The sequence below is a fragment of the Podarcis tiliguerta genome (genome assembly GCF_965153285.1).
Source record: "Podarcis tiliguerta genome assembly, chromosome: 5".
NCBI classification, from domain to species: domain Eukaryota; kingdom Metazoa; phylum Chordata; class Lepidosauria; order Squamata; family Lacertidae; genus Podarcis; species Podarcis tiliguerta.
In genome coordinates this window covers 84,399,889-84,425,196 of record NC_139538.1, presented here as the reverse complement: position 1 = coordinate 84,425,196, position 25,308 = coordinate 84,399,889, and the positions used below count along the sequence as shown (strand labels likewise).

General features: G+C 49.2%; 2 protein-coding genes across 6 annotated transcripts in view; one reads left to right on the top strand and one right to left on the bottom strand.

Moving 5' to 3' along the window:
- Positions 1 to 4,500, top strand: part of PSD (pleckstrin and Sec7 domain containing) — a gene marked incomplete at its 5' end in the record, with an annotated part of 111,179 nt that extends 106,679 nt beyond the window's left edge. For all 3 annotated transcript variants that reach the window (XM_083440322.1, XM_083440321.1, XM_083440323.1), the window contains one exon: positions 47 to 4,500. In XM_083440322.1, coding sequence (XP_083296448.1) covers positions 47 to 271 — 225 coding nt within the window. In that variant the 3' untranslated portion in view covers positions 272 to 4,500. The remainder of the gene's footprint in view (positions 1 to 46) is intronic.
- The window catches only part of NFKB2 (nuclear factor kappa B subunit 2), a 94,338-nt gene continuing 72,637 nt past the window's right edge, over positions 3,608 to 25,308 (bottom strand). For 2 of the 3 annotated variants that reach the window (XM_083440364.1, XM_083440363.1), the window contains 15 exons: positions 23,772 to 23,876; positions 22,058 to 22,143; positions 20,456 to 20,594; positions 20,233 to 20,352; positions 17,297 to 17,506; positions 14,872 to 15,013; positions 13,294 to 13,408; positions 10,902 to 11,109; positions 8,569 to 8,738; positions 8,344 to 8,446; positions 6,882 to 7,102; positions 6,010 to 6,088; positions 5,301 to 5,473; positions 5,081 to 5,192; positions 3,608 to 4,988 (listed from right to left, as the gene is read on the bottom strand). In XM_083440364.1, coding sequence (XP_083296490.1) covers positions 4,852 to 4,988; positions 5,081 to 5,192; positions 5,301 to 5,473; positions 6,010 to 6,088; positions 6,882 to 7,102; positions 8,344 to 8,446; positions 8,569 to 8,738; positions 10,902 to 11,109; positions 13,294 to 13,408; positions 14,872 to 15,013; positions 17,297 to 17,506; positions 20,233 to 20,352; positions 20,456 to 20,594; positions 22,058 to 22,143; positions 23,772 to 23,876 — 2,120 coding nt within the window. In that variant the 3' untranslated portion in view covers positions 3,608 to 4,851. The remainder of the gene's footprint in view (positions 4,989 to 5,080; positions 5,193 to 5,300; positions 5,474 to 6,009; positions 6,089 to 6,881; positions 7,103 to 8,343; positions 8,447 to 8,568; positions 8,739 to 10,901; positions 11,110 to 13,293; positions 13,409 to 14,871; positions 15,014 to 17,296; positions 17,507 to 20,232; positions 20,353 to 20,455; positions 20,595 to 22,057; positions 22,144 to 23,771; positions 23,877 to 25,308) is intronic. The other variant, XR_014511155.1, reaches the window with a different exon arrangement.

Here is a 25,308-nt window from a genome sequence, read left to right as displayed (position 1 = left end):
GGGTCCCCCCCAAACCAGCTGCCTCTTACGTCTCCCTTCCCTGCAGAAAACACGCTATGGAATCTACGCTACCCTGATGCGGGCCAAGCTGAAGACAGGCTCTGAGGACCTCACGGTGCTAGAGGCCGCCCTGTTTGAAACAGCAGCCGGCGCAGAGAACAGTGTCAAAAAGTCGCAGTCCATCCCTTCCCTGAGCCAGGAGCCAGTCGGCGGGGGACCCAGGATCAAGCGCAGTAGCCGACAAGCTGCCAGCGGTCTGCAGAAGTCCTAGAAGGGTCCGGGGCCTGCCAGGAGGGTGCCGTGCCCGTCCTACAAACCTGCATGATTTCGTTCTCGGTTGCCGGGAGCCACACCACAGAAGGCCCGAGGCCTCTTCTTCGCTGCGGGACAGAGCCTGTTATCCAGGAGGAGGGGCGACCACAGTTCCAGCGTGCGCAGCCTTCCTGGTCTCGTGTGTGAGTGAAGCGACCAAAAACCCTCGTGCGACAAAAACCACAGGGCTGTTTTCCAAACCACACACAGCGGCAAGAACCTTCCTTTCTCCCCACCCCCTTGCGCCACCCCCATTTCTTGCAAAAGTGAGAAGGGGTGGAAAGGGCTGTATCCTGGCTGCCTCCACACTGCAACCCCACCCCCCCACTTTTCCTTGCCCGTTTCTTACCGTTTTTGTGATAATATTTTACATTTTTTTAGTACCCGGCAACACTGAATCACACTGGCGACAGATTAAAAAAAGACACTTGCTTCGTTTAAGCAGGGACCGTTTGGCCCAGAGCTCGGGGTGGCAAGGGCCCCGATCCCTCCTGCAGACACGACGCTTGCACTGGCTGCCTACAGGAGCACAAGCAACTCCTGCATGGATGCCCAATTCCTTCTTCACCACCAGCAGCTGTCCACCAGCACAAGCTGGGCCTCGCGTCACCCTGATACTTGTTCAGCACTTATAGATCGGGGCTGGGGGGGGGTTGCCCTTTGGCTTCAAGGGACCAGCACTAACAGGGTAACCAGGGACAACGGATGCCTCCCGGGTGGCAGCCTGACAAAGCCATAGTAGGGGTGGGGGACCCCCTCCCCCAAGAGCACACCCCCTCTAATCCCTCCTCCTCCCCCCTATGGAGATCACTGTGGATGATGAGCATGCTGGCCTCTTTTTTGGCCTAGTTGATGTGGGGCTTAAACAATGCAGGGACCACAACTGAGTGGCCCATAGTCCTAGCCAGAATACATATAGATTAATCTCACAAGGGTGGGTGGAGGTTTCTGAAATTGCCAGGAGCATTTCCACCCCCTCAACCAGTGTTTCCTCAAACTTGGGTCCCCGCCTGTTGCTAGAGATGATGGGAGTTGTATTCCAGCAACAGCCAGGGACCCAAGTTTAAGAAAACACAGCAAACCCCCTGGCTGCACACAGCCGGCCTGCTCCTTCTCACTTGTCACTTCAAAGGGCTTTAAGGCTGTGGCTCCAATACTTGCTTAAAACAGCAGGAGATGGGTTAAAGAAAGCCCCAGGTGACAGTCCGGGGGGGGGGGCGGAAATGGGACAAAAGCAAAAGGGAAATTCTGCAGATGTAAAGAAGGGCAAAGGGGGGGGGGCAGGGGACTGGCTGGCTGTTTCCAGCACTGACTCTCTGAATGTGTCAATTTTTTATTCTGCTCTTGAATTGACTGTAAAAAAACAAACCTAAAGAGCTCTGTACAGTTTCTTCCTTTAATTACCTAAGTAAAACTTATTCAAGCACCTTCATTGACCTGGTTCTCCCTGAGCCAAAAGCATCTTAACACTGCTGTCCTAAACCAACTACAACAGCTGCTCCTACCCAACTGAAAAAAGATAGCCAGAGGGGGCCACTGCCATGGCAGAAGGGCGGCCATTTTGTTTTTCAACACACTTGGGTTACATAAGGAGCAGGAAGCTGCCTGACCCTCGTGGAAAGTAGGGACCCCACAGCTCTCATTGGGATGCCCAACTGCCACCATCCCTGACCATTTGGCCATACTGCCTACCATGGCTGAGAGGCGCCAAGGTCAAGCAGCTACTGGGTAACTAGTTACTTGGAGCAAGGCCATGGCCGCAGGGAACAAGGCACACCACTATTCAGACACGTGAAATACTGTAGGGGCTGGAGAAAGCTAAACAGAAGAAGTAAAGACGCATGGTTGCTATGCATACAAACAAAATGGACATACCTGTGGGGGGGGGGCTGAAGAAAGACACCATGAAGGGCTGAGCTGGAGGGGGGGAAAGGATCAGATGTACCATGTGACAACAACAGTAGGGTTAAGGAAGGAAACAGACAAAACCAGGCAGCTATCGGGTGGAAGAGAATTCTACAAAGCTAATACCAGCACAGTGAAATACGGTTTGGGGCCCAAGAGCCCTCCAGCTAATTTGGGGCAGTTCCAAGAAACACAGCCCAAAAGGAGCTGCAGAGGGGTGGGAGGGAAATGGCTTTGCCGGCCGCCTTCCAACTTGGGCAACTCCCTGGATGCTACCCAGAGTTTATCAGGGTTAGAGACTGGAGAATGAAAAGAATCAGACAGGAACTAGAGCAAAGTCTATACCAAGTTCACAATAAAGCAGCAAGCAAAAATGGAGGTGTGTCTGGAACAGCAGGATAAAAGGAGAAGCTGAAGGGTAGAGCAACGGCAGTAAGAGAACACAATGAAGGAAAGTGAAGACAGTGAAGAGAACACTGCAGCATTTTTGCAGGTCACAGCAAGTTCTGAAAACTTGGGAGGAGGGGTAGAGAATGGCGGTTCCAATTTTTACTCTGATGATTCGTAAAAGCAGTTCGAAAGGCTTACTGTATTCTGCATGGAATACAGGGCAATGTGGAAGAGGAGAGGTACTTGGAAAGGGCCAGATCATTCAACTAGCCCTTTTCTGGTAGTGAATCTTTCCTAACATTAATAAGCAAGGCTGGCAGAAAAGTGGCACATATATATAAACCACTCTGCTTTGGAAGAAAGGCTGGCTTCTGAGCATCATCCCTGCGAGAGAGAACTCTGCTCTTGGTTGCCAGAAAGCACAGCAACACACCAATCCAGATTCTTACTGCCCAACAGCCACTTGTCTGTCGCTTGCTGGGGTCCTAACTAAGCTCTCCTCCTCAAGAACCATCTGCAGCCAAGACAAAACCTTGGAGCAGAAACGCTGGTCAAGAGGGAAATAAAGCTCAACCACAAACCTGGGTTCAAACAGCACACTAAAACCTTGGCTAAACCGCCATGTTGCACTAAGCTAAAATGGACCGAGGAGGCAAACAGCTCCACTCTCCTCTGAAACCAGCATGCTCACAATGGTTTGACTTAGTTTTACATATAAACACAGCCTGTGATAAACTAATGGAACATTTTCTTAACAGCCTGAAACAACATTCACTAACCTTACGCTCTCTAGATTCTTTTGGACCACACTGGGGTTGATTGGAGTGGTAGTCCAAAACGTCTGGGAGGACACCTGGAAGGCAAAGGGTCTAGAAAATTGCATTAATCAGCATAGAATCGTAAAGTTGGAAGGGACCCAAGGGTCATCTAGTCCAACCCTCTGCAAATTGCTGGAGTCTCAGCTAAAGCATCAATGATGAATGTACTTTTCATGCAGACATAATCACCCTGGGATTTTTATTTATTTTAAAAAATTATCCACAAAGCACAAGTCTATTCTCTATGACAGAAGTCTTTCGAAAACTACAAAGGCTTAGAAATTGGAGTGCGGTTGTGGCAGAACTTGTCAGTCATCCACTCAATACTTTTGTCCTCTAATGCGCCTGTTTCCTTCTTCTATCCAAAGGGCTAGGTTCTCCTGAAAAGGCCTCTTTGCTCTGTACATGCAAATTTGCATCATTTATCCCCTTCACAGAACTGGGGGGGGGGGGTGGTTCTTAGCCAAGGTTGGAGTTTTCAGCTCAGAAGACTCCCCCAACAAACCAGCATGGATTCCTAACTGCAAATCTTTACATCAAAGTTTTAGCTGCTCAACATTGCAAGAGCTCTCCCCCATCACACACCTTTGACTGGGAAGCACAACTGTCAGCAGCTACCAACGGCCAGAGCATCCTTCTTGCTTCACTTGTCGAAACTGCTTACTGACATTGAATGGCATTCTTTGTCGCTTGAAAACAATGTGCAGATTGGACACCTGCTGATAGGCAATTGTTAAAATTGCATGTTAGCAAATGTTCCAAGATGAGCCATTACGTAAGGGTTTGCTCAAAACCAAATTAGATCGTAGGACTAAGCAACAGATTCTGAAAGGGCGGTTACCCTGCTTCACATGACACGAGGGTTGTGTCAAACGTAGGGTTTCTTTCGTCCGAATGCATTTTGGGGATTCTGCCCCAAATTACCAAGCCACAGGTGAAAAGTCAGTTCTGTAGAGCCATTAATTCCCAAGGCGAAGGCAGGCACCTGAATCACTAGGACTATAAAAAGGCACTAAAAGGGGACCAATTTGTGGGGCAGTCCAGGAGCTCAGGAGTAAATAGCATTCATTGTCCAGCGAAACCTAACCCATCACAAGTAACGTGGCTGATGCCGGGGAGCAAGGTTGTCTCAGGAAGAGCAGAAGACCAAAAGTCCTGATCAGGCTAGGACCAGAATTTGATAAAAGGCACCAGGACAAAACAACCGCTTATCCCTATCTCCCACGTTTGGTGAAGGTCTGGTGAATGCAAGGCAGGCTGAGCTAACTGCAACAGAGTCCTTCCTACATTGTGCAGACCAGCCGTGAAAATCAGAGCTGTGCCGAGCTCTGCACGGCCTTCCCAGCTCCTGATGCCCGAGTCCTGGGTCCGAGAGGCACATGTCCGAGATCGCCCTTCCCCCAGCGAGGCTCCGGCTTCTCTCGTATCAGTGCACTTGCTCCTGCTGGCTGTGAGGCAAGAGAGGTGGGACTTCCAGGGAGGAGGCTGGTGGAAGCTTCCCAGGCAGGGCTGCTGGCTCCTCTTCCACAGACTGGCTCCCATAGGCGCTATCTTCCTTCAGCTCTGAGAGAGGCAGACAGAGATAGCCATCAGCAAGTTATCTGGTGCAGTTTTCCTGTCTCTGCAACCCCAGCCCTAGCGTTCCGTATCTGTACCTGTGCTCTGTAGCTTGACAAACGTCTCTGGTCTCTGCAGTAGCTTCACTCCCTCCGTCAGTCCCATGGAGTCAAGTGCTTCCAGCAGACCCTTGAGGCTGCCGCCGGCAAGCTGGGGGGGGGGGGGAGAGAGAGAGAAACAGAGGGTTCAGAGGGGACCTGCTAGGAATCGGTGACAGAGGAGAGGGGGAAGGCAAGGGACAGAGGAGGATCTACTAACCTCGTAGCTCAGGAGAAGTCTTCTGCTGGGAGACTCTGCCCCTCTGTAGGTCTCCACCAGGCTGCAGAGGCCCAGTCTCTTGGCTAGCTCTGCCCAGTCTGCCCCTTGGCAGTCATGGTTCAGCAGCTTCTCTAGACTCTGGAGGGTGTCGCTATTCAGAGACAGGACGCTTCCTGGAGAAATCAGAGACAGAGGATCGCTTCTCTGCACAAAGGTGCCAGTCTCTGCCCCGAAAGCCATTGCCTCCTCCCCACACCCGACCAGGAAAGCAGCACCTATGGCCCCCGCTAAAGAAGAATGGATAAGTAATGAAATAGGTTGAATCAGCAAAGCTAACAGCTAAAATAAGAGAACTTAGTGACAATGGTTTTTCTTGAAGAATGAAAGCCCTTTTCAGATTATTTGAAGAAAGACTACAACAGGACGAATCCGCAAGCAGGTTTTGAACTGTGAGCGACATAGCAATTAAAGATTATTGTGTTATGACTATGTTAAATAAGAGGGGAGGACAGGGTTCAGCAAGGGGGGGGGATAAGAAAAACATCACGGAAAATGGGATGGGAAGTCAGTAACATAATAGAAAAGATGTTTTAATATATATTGGAATTTGATGTACATCAATGGCCAAAACCCCCTAGTCCAAATCCGAAATGATGCACAGGGGTTATTTCTCAGCAGGACCCCAAGCAGAACAGAAGCGTTCACTCACCTTGCCTGGAAGCAGGAGTCTCGGCAGACTGCTCCCTTTCTGGGTTCTGCAGCAATGCTTGCTGCAGTATCTCCCGCACCTGGAAGGAAAGAAGCCTTGGTTACCTCTAACTGTCCCCTAAGCAGGTTATATCTGGAAAGATCAAAAAGAGTTTCTTCTACTGAGTGCATGGGGATGGGGCTCGTCCCATCACAAAACATGGGGTGCAAAGGGGTACACAGAGAGCTACAAATATGATCAGAGGTGGGCGATGATCCAAACTGCCTTAGTTGCAGGACGCTCTATAGTCCAGAGGTGGACAATGTAGCTCACAACACCTGGGAGGCCAACACAATAAGTCTCAGCCAACAGTCAGGAATGATGGGAGCTGCAGTCCAGAACAGGCTGGTCCAGAACAGGGTTTCCCAAACTTGGGTCCCCAGCTGCTGTTGGACTACAACTCCCATCATCCCTGGCCACTGGTACTGCTAGATGGGGATGATGCGAGTTGTAGTCCAACAACAGCTGGAAGAAGAGGAGGAGTTTGGATTTGATATCCTGCTTTATCACTACCCGAAGGAGTCTCCAAGCAGCTAACAATCTCCTTTCCCTTCCTCCCCCACAACAAACACTCTGTGAGGTGAGTGAGGCTGAGAGACTTCAAAGAAGTGTGACTGGCCCAAGGTCACCCAGCAGCTGCATGTGGAGGAGCGGGGAATCGAACCAGGTTCACCAGATTACGAGTCTACCGCTCTTAACCACTACAGCACCTTGGCTCTCAGCTGGAGACCCAAGTTTGGGAAAGTCTGGCCTAGAACATTGCATACGTTACAACTAGGAATGGCTCTACTGAAAGCAAGGGTCCAATCTGACCCCCCCGAAACGTTACATACCTTCTGGCTCGAAGTCAAGTCCAATGGCGTGTGCCCCCGCCCCTGCTTCTCAGGCCATTTGCTCTTCAGCTCAGCCACGCAGTCTTCACCCGGCCCCACCAGGGCCTCTCCCAGCTCCATGACCCATTCCTCCTCCTCTTCCTGCTCCAACTCCACGTCGCTGCCTGGGTTAGACGAGGGGGCCGAGATGGGCTCGTCGTTCTCACACAGGACATCTGCCCCTGGGGAGTTCAAAAGGGAGTTCAGCTGGCATAATGCTTCAAACAGGACAAAGTATATCGGGGGTGTATCAGGCAGCCTTTGTGACTGACCTGTGCCTTGTTCTGAATTTTAGGGCCAGATTCTACAAACCCTTTCTGCTACTGGAAGCCAGTGCAAGGACTCCCCACTAGTGAAACAGGCTTTCCCCCATCTCTTCCCCCAAATCCACAGGAATGCCCCCAGAACAGCACATGGGTAGAGGAGATGAGAGATTGTCCCATTAGCCAAAGCATTACTGCTGGGCAGTGCTGAATTCCAATCTTTCACTGGACCAGTTTGTTGCCCACCCTCTCCTTCCCCCAAGCTTTTAAAAGTCTGGGATATTTATTCAATGTCATCTTCCGCTTGAAATCAACTACATAGCTTATTCTCCCCCACCCCAGTCCAACTAATGCAACATTTGTTGTCTAGACTGCACCCAAAAATAAGTGGACATGACAAAGAGAGAGAGAGAGAGACCTTATAACTGAGCAACTGAGCACAGAGTCCTCTCCTGAGGAATGGAATGGGTCCCAAGATCCCCACCTCCCATCCCAGTAAGAACTGCTCCCTCTTGAGTGAGTAAAGTTCTGGATGGACCATCAAGTGTTTGCTGTTTTGGGAAGCATTTAATACAAGTGATATGCAAAGCAAGAGCAGGGTTATTTGCTGTTAAGTAACTATAGGGTCTAAACCACAGAGCCTAGGGCTTGCCGATCAGAAGGTCGGCAGTTCGAATCCCCACGACGGGTGAGCTCCCGTTGCTCGGTCCCTGCTCCTGCCAACCTAGCAGTTCAAAAGCACGTCAAGTGCAAGTAGATAAATAGGTACCACTCCAGTGGGAAGGTAAACGGCATTTCTGTGCGCTGCTCTGGTTCGCCAAAAGCGGCTTAGTCATGCTAGTCACATGACCCTGAAGCTGTCTGCAGACAAACACCAGCTCCCCCGGCCTATAGAGTGAGATGAGAACTGCAACCCCTGAGTTGTCCGCAACTGGACTCAATGGATCAGGGGTACCTTTACCTTTAACTATGAGTGGAAATAAGTGTCTGGCATCAAGTGGAAATAAATACCTAGTAGGAAGTCAGATGACTTTCGGTCAATGCAAAGTTCCAGCTCTTCTTAAACCAGAAGGGTGAGAATAGAAAGTGGGCAGCCCACCAGCTCCTAGATGAATCCTTGAGCCCTACTGAGTCCCAGGGACCCTGGAGAGAAGATTTACCTGCTTTGATCAGCATCCTGGTAAGGATGGGGGAGCCCATGCCTGCTGCCAGGTGAAGAGGCGTATTGCCGGCCGACGTCTGGGCATTCACATCAGCTCCCAGCTGGACAGAGAAAGGGCACGGAATTAAAGGCTGGCAAGTGCTCTCAGAACAGAGCCACCCCTTCCCACATATGTGAAGGAGGATGGGGAAGCCATTACTGCACACAGCCAAACCTCACCTACCTTCTTCAACAGGTACGTCGCCAGGTTAAGGTTCTCCATCTCCACTGCAAGATGCAAAGGGCTCCGGCCGCTCTGCCGCTCGGCTGCGTTCACATCCGCTCCCTTCTCGACAAGCAGCTCGATGCAGGCCGGGTTCTTGCACTTCACGGCGAGGTGCACAGGGAAAAGGCCTAACAAAGGAGCAAAGGTTGGTGGGAACCAAGCACTAAAAAGCTGCTTTTGAGGACGGCTGGGGAAACCCCTCTAGGGACAGCACTAAGGCTGTGCAATAAAATCACTTTATCGTTGAATTTGAATACAGGTATTGAAATAAGTGTTTCAACTAGGCAATATACACCCGTGAACAAAAGGTGGAGACTTAACAGCTTCCCAGGGGGTAGCTCAATATTTTGCAGATAATCTGCAGGCACCGGTGTCTCCAGCTTTATTAAGCTCTCTCCCTCCTCCCTCCTAACCAGTAAGAAAGAAGATAAGCCCTCACACAAACCAGCAAACTCTTTCAGCTTCCAGTTATCTTTCCACTTAGAGCTCAGCTAATTATGCAGAGCCTGCTAACAATTCAGGAGCAACCCCAAGAGGCGAAGTAAACAAAGAACTGGAAAGCACTTCTTTCTTCCCTTGCCAGTGGAAAAAAGAGGGGGAAGAGTATTTTCAGGTGGTGATTATGTTGTTCGTTCCCCCTAAATAGCTAACCTCCATATTAAAAAGGGTGTTTTTTAATTTAAATGAGACTACATTTTTGCTTAAGGGACGCAGGTGGCGTTGTGGGTTAAACCACAGAGCCTAGGACTTGCCGATAAGGTCGGCGGTTCAAATCCCAGTGACAGAGTGAGCTCCCGTTGCTCAGTCCCTGCTTCTGCCAACCTAGCAGTCAAAAGCACGTCAAAATGCAAGCAGATAAATAGGTATCGCTCCAGCCGGAAGGCAAATGGCATTTCCGTGCGCTGCTCTGATTTGCAAAAAGCGGCTTAGTCATGCTGGCCACATGACCCGGAAGCTGTACGCCGGCTCCCTCGGCCAGTAAAGCGAGATGAGCACCGCAACCCCAGAGTCGGCCACGACTGGACCTAATGGTCAGGGGTCCCTTTACCTTTACCGGTATCTTTTTGCTTGCATGCCCTCCCTCCCTCCGTCCGTCCCTTTGATAAAAAAAGAGAAATTGGTGGGATGGGGGAGTCCTTCTGTGTCAGGGGGAAATGGGGGCGGGGAGAAGATTTCGCTGGCTGCCTTATGCTGAAATGGGAGGTTGGGTACTATGTGAGAATGACGGGGAGGCTGTTTTTCAGTAAACAGCAAAAGCAAATGTGTGTCTACTCACAAACAAGCCCTACTGAATTCAATGGGGCTTACTCCCAGGAAAGAATAAAGTTTAGTTGAACTTATGCATGCACAGATTCCACTTAGACCTCTGGGTGGGGAAGCAGATGCAACCTGAGTAGTAAATCACTTGAAAATATATTAAATGTAATATATGGAAGTTTATTTAATATTTTCATTTGATCTACTACTTTACACTTTAAGGCCCTCCACTGCCGCAGGGAGCCTCGTCACAGCCCTCCACTGCTGTGGGGAGGTACGGCAGGACTCTGCCCCCATGGGGAGGCCCAGCAAGGCTCTCCGCCACCGCAGATATATACCATATTTTTTGCTCTATAAGACTCACTTTTTCCCTCCCTAAAAAGTAAGGGGAAATGTGTCTGGGATTCTGAATATTTTTTTCTTGTTTTCCTCCTCCAAAAACTAGGTGCATCTTATGGTCTGGTTCATCTTCTAGAGCGAAAAATACGGTACAGTGGTGCCTCGCAAGACGAAAAGAATCCGTTCTGCGAGTCTCTTCGTCTAGCGATCTTTTCGTCTTGCGAAGCAAGCCCATTAGCGGATTAGCGCTATTAGCGGTTTAGCGGCTATTAGCGGCTATTAAAGGCTTAAGGGATTAGCGGATTAGCTGCTAAAAGGCTATTAGCAGCTTAGTGCCTTAGAAAAAGGGGGTGAGGAGCGAAAAAACCCCAGGAATCGCAAGACATTTTCGTCTTGCGAAGCAAGCCCATAGCAAATTCGTTTTGCGAAGCACCTCCAAAACGGAAAACCCTTTCGTCTAGCGGGTTTTCCGTCTTGCGAGGCATTCGTCTTGCGGGGCACCACTGTATATCAAAATATCATGATATTTAGCTGCTGATATATTGTGATGTTGAAAACCAGATATCGCCCATCCCTAGACAGCACACCTCCTGCAGATTATGCACTGCCCTCCCCTCTTGTTTCAAGACATTCACTCTGAAACCAGCTAGCCAGCTCTCACCTGCCTGAGCCTCCAAAACTATCCCGTCGCTTACCATAATAATTAGGTGTTTCCAGGAGCTGGAGGGTGTGGGAGCCGAGGTGACAGAGGAGGGTCTTCAGCATCTCCTCATCCCCCAGCTGCAGCGCCAGGTGCACTACGGAGTTGCCATAGCGATCCAGCAGAGTGGGGTCCGCACCAGCCTGCAGCAAGAACCCAGCCACCCTGGGCTGGCGGGTGATGACAGCCAGGTGCAAAGGTGTCTGCGGAGAAAATGGGGAGACGGGTCTAATTCTAGCAAAAGAACAGGGGAAGGAATCAAGGTGTTTCTCCTAAGTGCAGAGGCCAGAGAAACTTCATAGAATCATAGAATCATAGAGTTGGAAGAGACCACAAGGGCCATCGAGTCCACACTCCTTGGCAGCAAATTCCATTGTCGAACAGCTCTTACTGTCAGGAAGTTCTTCCTAATGTTTAGGTGGAATCTTCTTTCTTGTAGTTTGGATCCATTGCTCCGTGTCCGCTTCTCTGGAGCAGCAGAAAACAACCTTTCTCCCTCCTCTATGTGACATCCTTTTATATATTTGAACATGGCTATCATATCACCCCTTAACCTCCTCTTCCCCAGGCTAAACATGCCCAGCTCCCTTAGACGTTCCTCATAAGGCATCGTTTCCAGGCCTTTGACCATTTTGGTTGCCCTCCTCTGGACACGTTCCAGTTTGTCAGTGTCCTTCTTGAACTGTGGTGCCCAGAACTGGACACAGTACTCCAGGTGAGGTCTGACCAGAGCAGAATACAGTGGCACTATTACTTCCCTTGATCTAGATGCTATACTCCTATTGATGCAGCCCAGAATTGCATTGGCTTTTTTAGCTGCCGCGTCACACTGTTGGCTCATGTCAACTTCCCATCTAAGCAACGTTCTGGGGTGGCCACGTTCTCTCCACTCCCACCTGAGTAACAGAGGAGAAGGAGGCACTTCCTTGTACAAGACTCAATCATCTACCTGCGCAAGCAACGATCAGACAGGCGTACTCTATGTGGATTCACACCTGGTTCAAGGAAACTAGGACCACTCCTCGCTGCTGCCCTTAAACTAAGCAGGGGTGGCCGACACAGTGTCTCCACCCAGATGTTCTTGGACTTCAACTCCTGCCAGCATGGCGGCCCATGGAGAGGAATGGAAATAATTGCAGCCCAACAACAGCTGGAGGTGCCATATTGGCCAGCGCCAAAGTGAACAGGAAGTTGACAAGGAAGAATCCCAACAGACAAGGGAAAAGTTGGGACCAGTTCATTTTCTTAACTCGTTATGGGGTTACGTTCCAACGCCATGGGGTCTGCTTTCAGCAACTCTTTTTTATACAGTGGTACCTCGGTTGTCAAATGCTTCGGAAGTAGAATGCTTCGGCTTTCGAACACCAACAACCCAGAAGTGAATGGTTCTGTTTTCGAACGCGCCTCGGAAGTCGAGTGACTTCCGAGGCGTGTTTCTCCATTTTTTCAATGGATTTTGCGGACCACCCATTGTGACTCGGTTGTCGAACGTTTCGGAAGTCAAATGGTCTTCCGGAATGGATTACATTTGACAACCGAGGTACCACACTCTGTGTGTGTGTGTGTGTGTGTGTGTGTATTTCTGCACATTTCACAAAAAATTCCAATACATAATTATTTTTGCTTTAGTTTTGTCAACTTCCCATCCCATTTTCTGTGTTCTTTTTTTTAAAAAAATCTGTCCAATTGCTGCACTCTTCACTCTTCTATATCATGACCATAAAACTCATTTTTTCTGTTGTCGTAGTTCAAATCCTGCTCACATCTACATCACATTATAACATTTCTTTAAATGGTGCAAAAAAGGGCTTCCAATTCTTCCATAAAACAGTCATCATTAAGTTCTCTTGTTTTAGCTGTTAGTTTTGCTGACTTGGCATTGTCCAGCAGCAGCTCCTTCTTAAGACAAAGCCAAGGAGGAGTCTGTGCGAGGGCATCACAGCTCACCAAGAGTAAAGGCATGGCAGGATCAGAACTTGGAAGGATGGGTGGATTTAGTGAAGAGGAGGAGTGGAGGAGTTTGGATTTGATATCCAGCTTTATCACTACCCTAAGGAGTCTCAAAGCGGCTCGCAATCTCCTTTCCCTTCCTCCCCCACAACAAACACTCTGTGAGGTGAGTGAGGCTGAGAGACTTCAGAGAAGTGTGACTAGCCCAAGGTCACCCAGCAGCTGCATGTGGAGGAGCGGGGAAGCGAACCTGGTTCACCAGACTACAAGTCCAATGCTCTTAACCACTACACCACACTGGCTCTCAGGGAAAAGGGAGAGATCCTTTCTCTCTCACTCTCATGGCACACACAAGCCAAACAGTGCTAGGGAATGCAGACAAAAGGATTGGGGGCAGGGGGCGGAGAAACTGCACCCTGAAACATCATCTACTATACCTGCTGCAAGTGATTTGCGATGTTGAGGATCTGCTGGTTGGGGATGCTGACTGCCACTTGGACCAGCTGTGCAATCACAGCTGTCTGCTCATGGATGATAGCCAGATGCAAAGGCCTGTGGGGACAGACAAGATTATTGTCTTAAGAGCGGGAAGATGAAGTTCTCGGGAACAGTGCGGTCAGTCGCAGACGGGACAAGAAGCGAGTCTAACTCCTAGCTATGGCCTGTGTGTGTCACCAAGTCCCTCCTTCTACAATTTGCAACGGAGGATCCAAAACTCCCCCTACATTGGGGGCTTTCCGGTCCAAAGAAGAAAAATGTTTGCTCCAGAAACTACTGGAAGCAATTGAATATTGCAAATGGGACATGTTTTCGTGTGAGTGGACTGCGGAATGGCAGAGGACAAGCTGAAGACCAGACAAGGAGTTCTGATCAGGCCTCCGCTACAGCTCTGTGCTCACTTGTTTTACTATATTTATTTATTAAATATGTAACCCCGCCCTTCACCTGCCTCATGGCAGTTCACAGCATAAAAATGCAAAATAAAAACACAAAATACGTACTAAAACTCAAGAACAATACAAACCGACAGCAGCCACAAGCACCCATTGTTCTCACCATCTGGTGAGAACTGCTGTTCTCACAATTTAAAGGAATTTCAAAGGAAAACTAAGATTTTCAAGTCTGCGCATCGTATAAGAAAAAAGCTGGGAAAATGGACACAAACCAAAGACTGAGAAAAGGGGATAGCTTTTATCAAAATATCTAAAAACCTAGTCAAACATGTTAAGGGAATGGCAGTTTCTTGGGAGTTTATACTAAAGGACTCAGATCAGGTATCAAGAAATAACATGATATCAATTTATATAAGAATGTATACACTGCATTATTATTTTTTTGTCCCTTATACACCTCTTTCTTCTTTTGCCCACCCTCACTTCCCCCTTTTCTTCTCTGTATCACTTTCTTTATAACTGAAATCCTTCCGATAAAATATTAACATTAAATTGGGGGGAGGGGGGTGGTAATCGAGAAATGTTTCCTAACTCCGAGAGAGACTGAATATATTGTCAAGCGGGCAGCAGAATTCCTTTCCATGAGCCCTTGCTTCTTTTTCCACATTTCAAGAGGCAGAGAGAAGAAGGAGAAGGAGAAGGAGAAGAGGAGTTTCGATTTGATATCCCGCTTTATCACTACCCTAGGTAGTGTCAAAGCGGCTAACAGTCTCCTTTCCCTTCCTCCCCCACAACAAACACTCTGTGAGGTGAGTGGGGCTGAGAGACTTCAGAGAAGTGTGACTGGCCCAAGGTCACCCAGCAGCTGCATGTGGAGGAGCGGAGACACGAACCCGGTTCCCCAGATTACGAGTCTATCGCTCTTAACCACTACACCACACTGGCTGTGGCTCCTCCCTAGCACCACCCTCCAGACTCTTGCCTCCAACAGAAGGATTGCAGGAAGCGGGCACCTGTCCCCCGAATTGTGGAGTCTCTGAGGAAGCCTGCTTGCTCCCGCCTCCTCCCACCCACTGGACAGCGCCTGCCCCAAAGGCCCCGCTCCGTCCGCAGCAGACTCACGTGTCTCCGTTCTCGTCTTGAGAGGCAGCCAGGTGCCTCTGCACAGCCAGCAGCATCCGTGGGTCGGCCGTGACTGCGTAGTCGAGAAGAGCCCGGGAGCTGCGCCGAGCCAGCATCAGCATCCACGAGCTGCACTCCTGAGCTAGGGGGACAGGGAAAAGGCACTGTGTGAATGCAACCCTCTGCCGGTGGCCAAACTGGACTTCTTGCACTCGGTCACTGTGCATGAATCCCCCTGGACACAATACACCCTTGCCAAGCTTTGCCCTACTAGGGCAGGGGGTTGGGGGGCCCCACAGGGTCCAGATGTGACCCTCCAGGTCTCTCCTATTGGGACCCACACCTTCCTGCTCCACCCCCTTTTGCTGCTTTTGCCCGGGTGGAACGTGCTCTTGGCATCCGATAATGTGTCTTACTTGTCTGGACAGAGAATGTGTGTGCAGAAAACCGCCTTTCGCGATGCTGCAGTGCAACCTACTGATACAAAAGGTGGGAGTCTCTCTGCCCACTTTTTCCTCTGGCCATTGTGTGCCCACTATCCCTCGAAATGGATGCTCATGGAGGAACACACCCCACCCTGGCTGAAAATAGTTCTCCCCATCCCTGCAACAGGGGAAGGTCACAGGTCCGTGGTAGAGCACATGGCTTTTACAAGCAGACATTCCCAGATTAATTAATTAAGTGTGGAACTAAAAAGCCGGTGGCGCTTGGAGGATGAAGAGTGCCCCCCCCCCCCGGCTATGTGCACATGCCAGAGTCCTACAGCTTGTAGCACCATCGGTTTGGCTCCTGGGGGAGCGGGGAAGGAAGGAGAAGAGATGGGCCGCTGTGGCTATGGCTGTCGGAACCAGGGGATGAAAAGCCAGCCGGAGCGTCTCCTCTCTCAGCCTTGCCGTTGCAGAGATCCATCAGCGCACTCTCCTGCTGGGTTGCAGCAGCCACTCCTAGTAGCCCTGGCGCAACTTCTTCAAGGTCTTGTTCCTCTCTAAGGAATCAAGTTCAGCCTTCATGGCTTTTAAACATGGCTCTGCATCCTTTGAGGTTAAATCTTGGACCTCTTGGAAGAAGCCTGAAGGTTCCCAAACCTTCTCTGCGTTACTAACAACAGCTGTTTTAGCAAACTCATCAGCATACCCTTTGTGGCTCTTTCATATAGAACGTGTATATTTCATTCTATATACAGTGGTACCTCGGGTTAAGTACTTAATTCGTTCCGGAGGTCCGTTCTTAACCTGAAACTGTTCTTAACCTGAAGCACCACTTTAACTAATGGGGCCTCCCGCTGCCGCTGCACGATTTCTGTTCTCATCCTGGATGATGGACTCAAGGGCATCCTGATCAAATTTGCAGATGACACCAAACTGGGAGGGGTGGCTAACACCCCAGAAGACAGGATCACACTTCAAAACGACCTTGACAGATTAGAGAACTGGGCCAAAACAAACAAGATGAATTTTAACAGGGAGAAATGTAAAGTATTGCACTTGGGCAAAAAAAATGAGAGGCACAAATACAAGATGGGTGACACCTGGCTTGAGAGCAGTACATGTGAAAAGGATCTAGGAGTCTTGGTTGACCACAAACTTAACATGAGCCAACAGTGTGACGCGGCAGCTAAAAAAGCCAATGCAATTTTGGGCTGCATCAATAGGAGTATAGCATCTAGATCAAGGGAAGTTATAGTGCCACTGTATTCTGCTCTGGTCAGACCTCACCTGGAGTACTGTGTCCAGTTCTGGGCACCACAGTTCAAGAAGGACACTGACAAACTAGAACGTGTACAGAGGAGGGCAACCAAAATGGTCAAAGGCCTGGAAACAATGCCTTATGAGGATCGGCTAAGGGAGCTGGGCATGTTTAGCCTGGAGAAGAGGAGGTTAAGGGGTGATATGATAGCCATGTTCAAATATATAAAAGGATGTCACATAGAGGAGGGAGAAAGGTTGTTTTCTGCTGCTCCAGAGAAGCGGACACGGAGCAATGGATACAAACTACAAGAAAGAAGATTCCACCTAAACATTAGGAAGAACTTCCTGACAGTAAGAGCTGTTCGACAGTGGAATTTGCTGCCAAGGAGTGTGGTGGAGTCTCCTTCTTTGGAGGTCTTTAAGCAGAGGCTTGACAACCATATGTCAGGAGTGCTCTGATGGTGTTTCCTGCTTGGCAGGGGGTTGGACTCGATGACCCTTGTGGTCTCTTCCAACTCTATGATTCTATGATTCTATGATTCTATGATTCAAAGTTCTTAACCCGAGGTACTATTTCTGGGTTAGCGGAGTCTGTAACCTGAAGCGTAAGTAACCTGAAGCGTATGTAACCCAAGGCACCACTGTATGCATACAGAGATCTCTCCAGCACATAAGCTGCTTCCGAAACGCCTCTTAACCCTAGCCTACTTTGGACAGCACTCGTCTCACAGACGTACCATGCTGCAGCAGTTCTGCGTAGCGCTTTTCCTCCGCGGAGATCCGGCTCCCATCTTCTAATGTTTGCTGCTCCCCCTCTTCCGGCTTGGAAGTTCCTGGCATGTGGATGCCCCTCCCTCCTTGGTAGTTGCCCATCGGGTAGGTGCCAGAGAGGTAGATGCTGCTGTTGCTGCAAGAGCTGTATCCCGCTGAGTGCCAAGGATTCCCAGCTGGGTTAGGCAGGCGTTTACACACAACACAGAGATAGAGAGAGGTTTCTATGTTAGCCCAGTTGTGCTCACAGGGTTGGGCGACGCGTGGCTAAATTTCAGGAGCCCTCGATAAACATTTCAGACTTCTAGCAAAAGGAACCCGTCCCTAACCCTGGCAGTCTAGTGGAAAAGAAGGGGAGAGAAGGGGAGAAGAGAGAGGGGGGGGTGGTCCCAACCACTTCCAGTTTTGTCTCTGCCCAGTGTCGGCATGCAAGCCCCCTACACACTGTTCGCAAATTGTAGCTGTTGGAAAGCAGATGGGGGGCAAGCCCCAATAAGTCAGGTCTGCACTTCTGCACTGCTTCGTCACCAGCTGAGCAAAGACACGGCAGTAGTTCCCAAGCTAGTAACGCGCTGGCAAAATCGCCGCTCAACCTAGGACTTTCAGATATCCTATTTGAAACTGGCACTGTTCAGTTTACTGCAGGAGAGTTTGTGAGCCTGTATTCTAGTCGTCAACGGCGACTAGACTTTGCTCCCCGCTTTGCAACCCAGAAACCTTGATCTGCGGCACGTTCTCCTTTAAAAATAGAAACCAGCCCCCTGGGCATGCTCAGCTCAGTGCTTACTAATTCTGCAACATCTGACACGCCTGCCGTTTGTTCTGCAGAGCCTTGTTATCCAGACACCCTTCTCTGCGCCGAAGACAAGCTAGTAAATTAAAATAATGACTCCGTCACAGGGCTGCCTGCTTCAAGAGTGCGTGGTTTTGTCTTTGGAAAATCACGGGGAAAGGTGTAAAGCGAATGGTAATTAGCAGTTTCCACTTGCTGCAGGAATTGGAACTGCCTCAACAAATTGCATTGGAAGATCAGCTTTCTCTCTCTGTGTGTGTGTGTCTAATTAAGCAAACTACTCTGCGCTCTTTTAGCAATTCCACCCCATGAATTGTCCAGAATCGCTCACAGCCGTCAGCAGCAGTGGCTCACTTAAAGCCAGAGATACGTTTCATATCAAAGAATGTTGTGGAACTGAGCTACAGTAGCATCCCCTCCCTCAACCCTTTAGTGGGATGGGGACTCGCTGTAGCTCAGTGGCTAGAGCTTCTATTTTGCATGCATTACACACCAAGTCCAATCTCCAGCATGTCCCGGTAGGGCTGGGAGAGACTTGCCTGAATTCCTGGCAAGTTGCTGGCAGTGCAACTGCAGGCAACACTAAGCTAGGTGGACAAATAGTCTTAAGGCAGCTTCTTACGGTCCTAACCTGCCTTACCATTACACCAAAGTGCCTATGCAGATTCTCTGTTTTATCTCTAAGCCAACACATAGAAGATGTTTATCACATGAAGTGCAGAATGAGAAAAGCAAAAAGTGGCCTTTGAGTCATCAAATTGTCAAGCTGTAAGGGACCCCAAGGGTCATTTAATCCAAACCCCCTGAAAGGCAGGAATCTCAACGAAAACATCCATGACGGATTGTCTTCCAAAGGCAAGGCAACTGCTTTTTACAGAAGTGAAAGCCTCTCCAAAATGAAGGACGTGCTACACCAGGAGAACAAGTGTAAACCAAATGATATGGCTAATCAGAAGGAAAGACGACAGGCCATCACTAAAGGTGCTTAGGCTAAATCAGTGTTTCCCCAACTTGGGTCTCCGGTGGGTTTTGGACTACAGTTCCCATCATCCCTAGCTAACAGGACCAGTGGTCAGGGATGATGGGAGATGTAGTCCAAAAACAGCTGGAGACCCAAGCTGGGGAAACACTGGGCTAAATAATGGAGACTCCTTTCTTTAAAAAAGCACCGGACAGATGAAAAAAGGTGTAAAGGGAGGGGGGATCAGGAAATCACAGAAGAGCTAAAGAAATCCTTTGCCCCTGCTTACATGTCAGATGATGTTGGGGAGAGACCCACAACCGAACCCATTTATTTTTGCACCCAAGACATCCATGCAAAGGATGCGCCTATCAACGTTTTATAAACTGATAACTTAAAACCCAGCTTCCCGTGGTCAGGTGGCCTTTACCCCCAAGGAGCTCCAGGGGTAGTTGGCTTCCTACAAGAGTGGAAGATGCTCAGGGTTCCACTGCCCAGTGCCAGAATTTTACAGGCTCTCCTGGAGTCTATACAGTGGTACCCCGCAAGACGAATGCCTCGGAAGACGAAAAACTCGCTAGACGAAAGGGTTTTTCGTTTTCTGAGGTGCTTCGCAAGACGGATTTTTCTAAGGGCTTGCTTCGCTAGATGAAACAGCCCTGCCTCTCCTGTCATGGCGATGGTCACTGCACGCACGCATGCTCGCTTCCCCGCTCCTCCGGCTCCCTCCCACCTTCCGGCCGACCTTCCGACCTTCCGGCTGCCTCGCGCCGCTGCCCACCGCCCTCGCGCGCTCCCCTCAGGAGCCGTTGCCGCCAGCGTTGCAGCTGGAGTCGCGCTCCTGAGCCCTGCCGCCCTCCAGCAGCCACGTTTCGCGGTGTCCACAAGGCGCGGGTGAGTCCAAGGACCGGCTGCGGCAGCTGCCCTGCTTCTCCCCACCCCTCCCCGCCGTGGTGCTTCGCAAGACGAAAAAACTCGCTCTACGGAAAGACTTGCAGAACGAATTAATTTCGTCTTGCGAGGCACCACTGTACTCTGCTGCCAAAACTATTGCAACGAAAAGCCTTCAGTCTCAAAACTAGGAAGCCGTCTAAAGAGCAAGGCATTCCAAACTCCCCAAGCCTCCGTCAACAAAGAGCAACGTTTACCTCCGCCAGAACCAAATCCGCCGGCTCCACCCCCAGCGCCTCCCATGGGTGAGCCGCCCCCAAAGTGCTGTGGGAACTGGGGCAAGGTCTTCTTCCTCTTCCTCTCCACTTCTTCCTTATCTGCAACCAAAGACACAAGAGGAGAGTCGTCAAAGACAAGGTCCTGCGCTGGCACTGGACAAACAGAAGTAGCAAGACACTTCTTGGCACAAGCTCCCTGTACCTTCCACCACCGGGTAGTAGGTAAACTGCTTGGAGTCACTCACGTCACCCCCTCGCTTGCGCTTCAGCTGAAGGAACACGGTGACCGGGCGCTCGATCTTGGTCTTGTGGTAGGGCGGCGTGCGGAACACAATGGCGTACTGCAAGGACACAAAGGGTGGACACCTGAATAGAGCTAAAATGGCAACCCAAGAGGCAGCTCTGACTGATTCAGAGTCTATGTAGCATAACGTAAAGAACTTAACTATTGGCATGGGTTAGAGGAGAATCAAAAGCAGAGTTGGGTGTCATAAGCACACAGAGAGAAGTGAGCTCAAAACTGACAGGCTCCCTCCTACCCACAGCGGTTTGATAGAGAGAGATTCTTGCAGCACCCAACAGATTACCGTATTTTTTGCTCTGTAAGACTCACTTTTTCCCTCCTAAAAAGTAAGGGGAAATGTGTGTGCGTCTTATGGAGCGAATGCAGGCTGCGCAGCTATCACAGAAGCCAGAACAGCAAGAGGGATTGCTGCTTTCGCTGCGCAGCGATCCCTCTTGCTGTTCTGGCTTCTGAGATTCAGAATCTTTTTTTTCTTGTTTTCCTCCTCCAAAAACTAGGTGCGTCTTGTGGTCTGGTGCGTCTTATAGAGCGAAAAATACTGCAATTCCCATGAGGCAGAGCAGCAAAATATTAGGATTATGGGAAGCTGCTTTCCACTGAGTCAGACCACTGCTCCGTCTTATTCAGTATTGTCTACACTGTCTGGCAGCTGCTTCCAGGGTATCTGGGAGAAGTTTCTAGCCCTACCTAGAGACACCAGGGATTGAACCCACTGCATAGAAGGCCACTGAGCTACAGCTGTTGCCCAGTTAAGTATTAACCCTTCTTAAAACCCGCCAGCCAGGAGGAGAACCATCACAATGCAGTGCCCAAAAATAGCTCAGCAGGATTTCACGAGCCTACGATATTGAACAGAGCTGAGGCGTCCAGGGAAATATACCTCTAGAAATGGATCATCAACTAGGACAACTGCTGCAGCTTATTCTGCATCTTGGCCCCAAGTCCTAACTGATGTGTCTGAAGAAATCAGTTTCGTCCATGCATCCCCTGCAGCTGCCAAGTCACTCACCTCGCCCAGGAATAGCAATGAAAATGGGCAAGTAGCTGCCTGGTTCGTGACCTAAAGTAAGTCGCACAACTATGCAGAATAGAGTTTTATCGCCCTCCCAGCTTTATTGGAAGAAAAAAACAGTTTCCCAGGGCTTGCGTTCACTGGACACGAGAGGCGAGCAAACCAGGGAAAGGAGATGGGCTTTCCAAAGATCTTGCGAAGCTCATCAGGTTTAAGAGGTGACAACAATCCAAAAGCATATGCTTCGGACCTATGTAATACTGGCAGAACCTCTCATTTTCCCCAGGCAGATGACACCCCAAGCAGACACTTACAATCCTTAAATTCCCACGCACACAAAACTTGGTGGTCTTTTACCTGTCTTTTAGCCTGGTGCCACACGGAATGCTACACAATCTTGACATCTAATTGCTCAAGCTGACAAGAGATTTGCTCTGCAAGACTGATCTTTTGAGTGGGACCCAGGCCTCCCACGACCCAACCGGTACCTGTTTATGTACATCTGTAGGGGAGAAGTCCCCAAAGGCCTGCCAGCCATTCTCATCGTCTTCGTAAAACCGCACCTCAATATCATCTGGAGGAGGAAGAAAAAAGTTATTTCCCTTGTGAGAAAGCACCAACCCCACCCTGTCTCAGGTCCCAGGCATCTGAACTAGCACAGGGTCTCATTTATTAAGGTCTTCTCTCTCTCCACACACAATACATTCTCAGTGCATGCAATCAATACCACTACGTGACCACAGTCCAGCCCTCTAGAGCAGGTATCCCCGAACTCAGCCCTCCAGCTGTTTTGGGACTACAACTCCCATCACCCCTAGCTAACAGGACCAGTGCTCAGGGATGGGAATTGTAGTCCCAAAACAGCTGGAGGGCAGAGTTCGGGGATGCCTGCTCTAGAGCATCATTTTCTCCCTTTCCCAAGCCATTTTCAGGCCACAAGTCTCCTCCGCAGCCACATGGGGTCTTCCTTCATTCCTTCTCCTTGTGCTAATGAAGAGCCCTCCAAGGCCCAATTTACAAAGGGACCGTCTGCCTTGGAAAGCCATGTCTACACTTGCTTCTTCTGAAGCAAGCTGGCAGAAACGCAACAAGTTGTCCTGTTCCATTCTAACAAATTTATTTACTTTTCGCAATCCTATTTTCTAGGGCTGTAACTGGGCCCCCTGGGAACTTAAGATGAAAGGGCAGGTAAGAAAGTGCATAAACAAACAAATTATATATATATCTGTATTTGGAAAATCCTAGCCAAGTGAAGTAGTCTTGAGAACAATGAAGAAACCAATACAACCGGGTCAGAATTTGGTCTCCATCCAGATTTCTGAAGAATGTTTAACAGGAGTACAAGGAATCAAGCTCTTAAGACTCACAGGCATAATTGGATAGGGTACCTCCAAGCTTTTAAAGCCTGTGGGCACATATGGATTTTTGAACCGATGTTGTGAGGACATCCTTTTCTGGTCACTTCTGTTCCTCCAGATCAACGCCCCCCAGCCCAGCCCACAGAAAAGGACCATGTGCATAGGGTTCTTTCCCAATGGATCTGAGTAAAAGTGAGATCCAGCAGAATCAATCCGAGCCTTCAAAAGCATGCAGAGATGAAATAGTAAGTGTGCCACTGCTCTTGGAAAATCTTCCGCAAGAAACCTGTTAGGATATTTCCGTTCCACCTTAAAAGGGAGCAGGCTTTGAGTCACAGAGTCTGCGTATTTCCTGTTTTCACAGGATGTTTATGTTGTGTCTTTGCTTTCGTTTCTCTCTCTATGCTGGAGCTCTGAAGCAGGCGGTCATGTTTTTCTTTGTTCTGATCAACGCGGAAATAAACTTGTAGATAGTGCTCTCCTGATTGCATCTTTCGCTGTGCATTATCTGCTGATAGAGCGTGCATCGGCTCTGGAGTGTGGGAGGCTATTTCTGGAGCTCCTGTCGCTAATTGCTGATGCTGCGTGTCTGCGGGACATCGAAGGACGTCCGGAGAGGACGTGGAGTCGAGATGGACTTTGTCTCCCTGGCAGTATCCCAACAAAACCATCCTCATAACCTCACAACCAAGGAGGCAGTGGCTTCCTGGGTGCCCAGAAAAGATCTCAAGTCACCTTGTTGGCAACCCCGTCTGATGCTTCCTAATGTTCAAGACCTCGGATGCCACTCCCCCCAAAACATCGACAAATGTAAGATAAGGAAATAAGGGGAATAAGCGCTCACCTTTCTGGACTTTATCACACAGCAGGTAAACTTCATCCCCGCCTCGCACGGAGCCAGCTGTCTTGTCCATTCTTGAGATCTTCAGGTTGGAAGCCCCGGGGGATTCTGAAGAACATGGAAAAGGCAGAGCTGTGTAAATGAGATCCCAGAGGCTGGAGAGATGCGTTTTTGTATGTAATCATGCGTACAAATGTAAGAAAAGGGACTCCATACGAGAGCCACATTATTTCAAGCCAAATGTGCGCCTAGAGGTTCACAAATTTTGGCTAGCCTCGGCAGCCCATTATTTTTTGCAATTACCATCAATCCTCCCCTCTCAAGTACTCTAGCCATGCACCCAGAAGGTTCAGGGAAGGAATGTGCCAGTCTTTCCATTTGTGCGAAGCTATGGAGACGGGGGAGAATGGACCTCCAAAACGTGGTGCAGAGAGATTCAACTCTCTTCCATGTTCTGCGCAATGCAAGGAGATCTTGGTAGAAGGCCTCACTACACGCTCATACAGGAAGTGATTTATGGCTACTACTTGCCACCTGGTGGCCATAGTTTGTGGTGTCCCCATGCCCCACCTGAGCTCGTAAGCTCTCCAGCACAAATGTGAAGACTTGAAATTAGTGTTCTACAAAGTCTGTAAGACCCAAAATATCAACAATCAGGCCCTGGGGAGAAGGATGGCATACTCCTCTCAACAGATGTGTCAACCTTGAGGCCTAAATGCAGCTGTGGTGATCAGATATCACGCTGAAGACAGGAGTTCCAGGACTAAAAACAACAATGTGATAAGTTTGTTTGACCCTTTTACATGGTTTTGTATGTATTGTGGCATTTTACGCATTGTGACTTGCTGTTCTTTTTTTTATTACTAACAGTTTAGTAATTATTTACTGTAACTGTTAAGAGCAGTAAGCAGGGGTAGGCAACCTAAGGCCCGTGGGCCAGATGCGGCCCAACTGCCTTCTCAATCTGGCCCACGGACAGTCCAGGAATCAGCATGTTTTTACATGAGTAGAATGTATCCTTTCATTTAAAATGCATCTTATCTGTGGGGCCTGCCTGGTGTTTTTACATGAGCAGAATGTGTGCTTTTATTTAAAATGCATCTCTGGGTTATTTGTTGGGCATAGGAATTTGTTCAATTTTTTTTTCAAAATATAGTATGGCCCACCACATGGTCTGAGGGACAGTGGACCGGCCCACGGCTAAAACAGGTTGCTAAGAATTTATGTTTAATTACGGTTTGCTGATATTTAATTTCACTGTGCACCATTATATTCTAATGGATTACTGAGCGTTGCTTTATTTCAAGTAAGTTGTTTATTTTAATGTTATGTATGCATTATGACTTTTTTGTTTGTACTTGATCAGCTTGTTACAAGGTGTGTGCATGATTTCTGTCATCTCTTCAGCTTGCAAACCGCCTTCAGTATAGTAATGTAGAAAGGAGGTATACAAATAAAAAGTGAAACGAAAGCCAGTCGCTGCGAGCCAGCAGAACTCTTCTTAAGAACATAAGCAGCTGGATGAGGTCAAATCCCCACC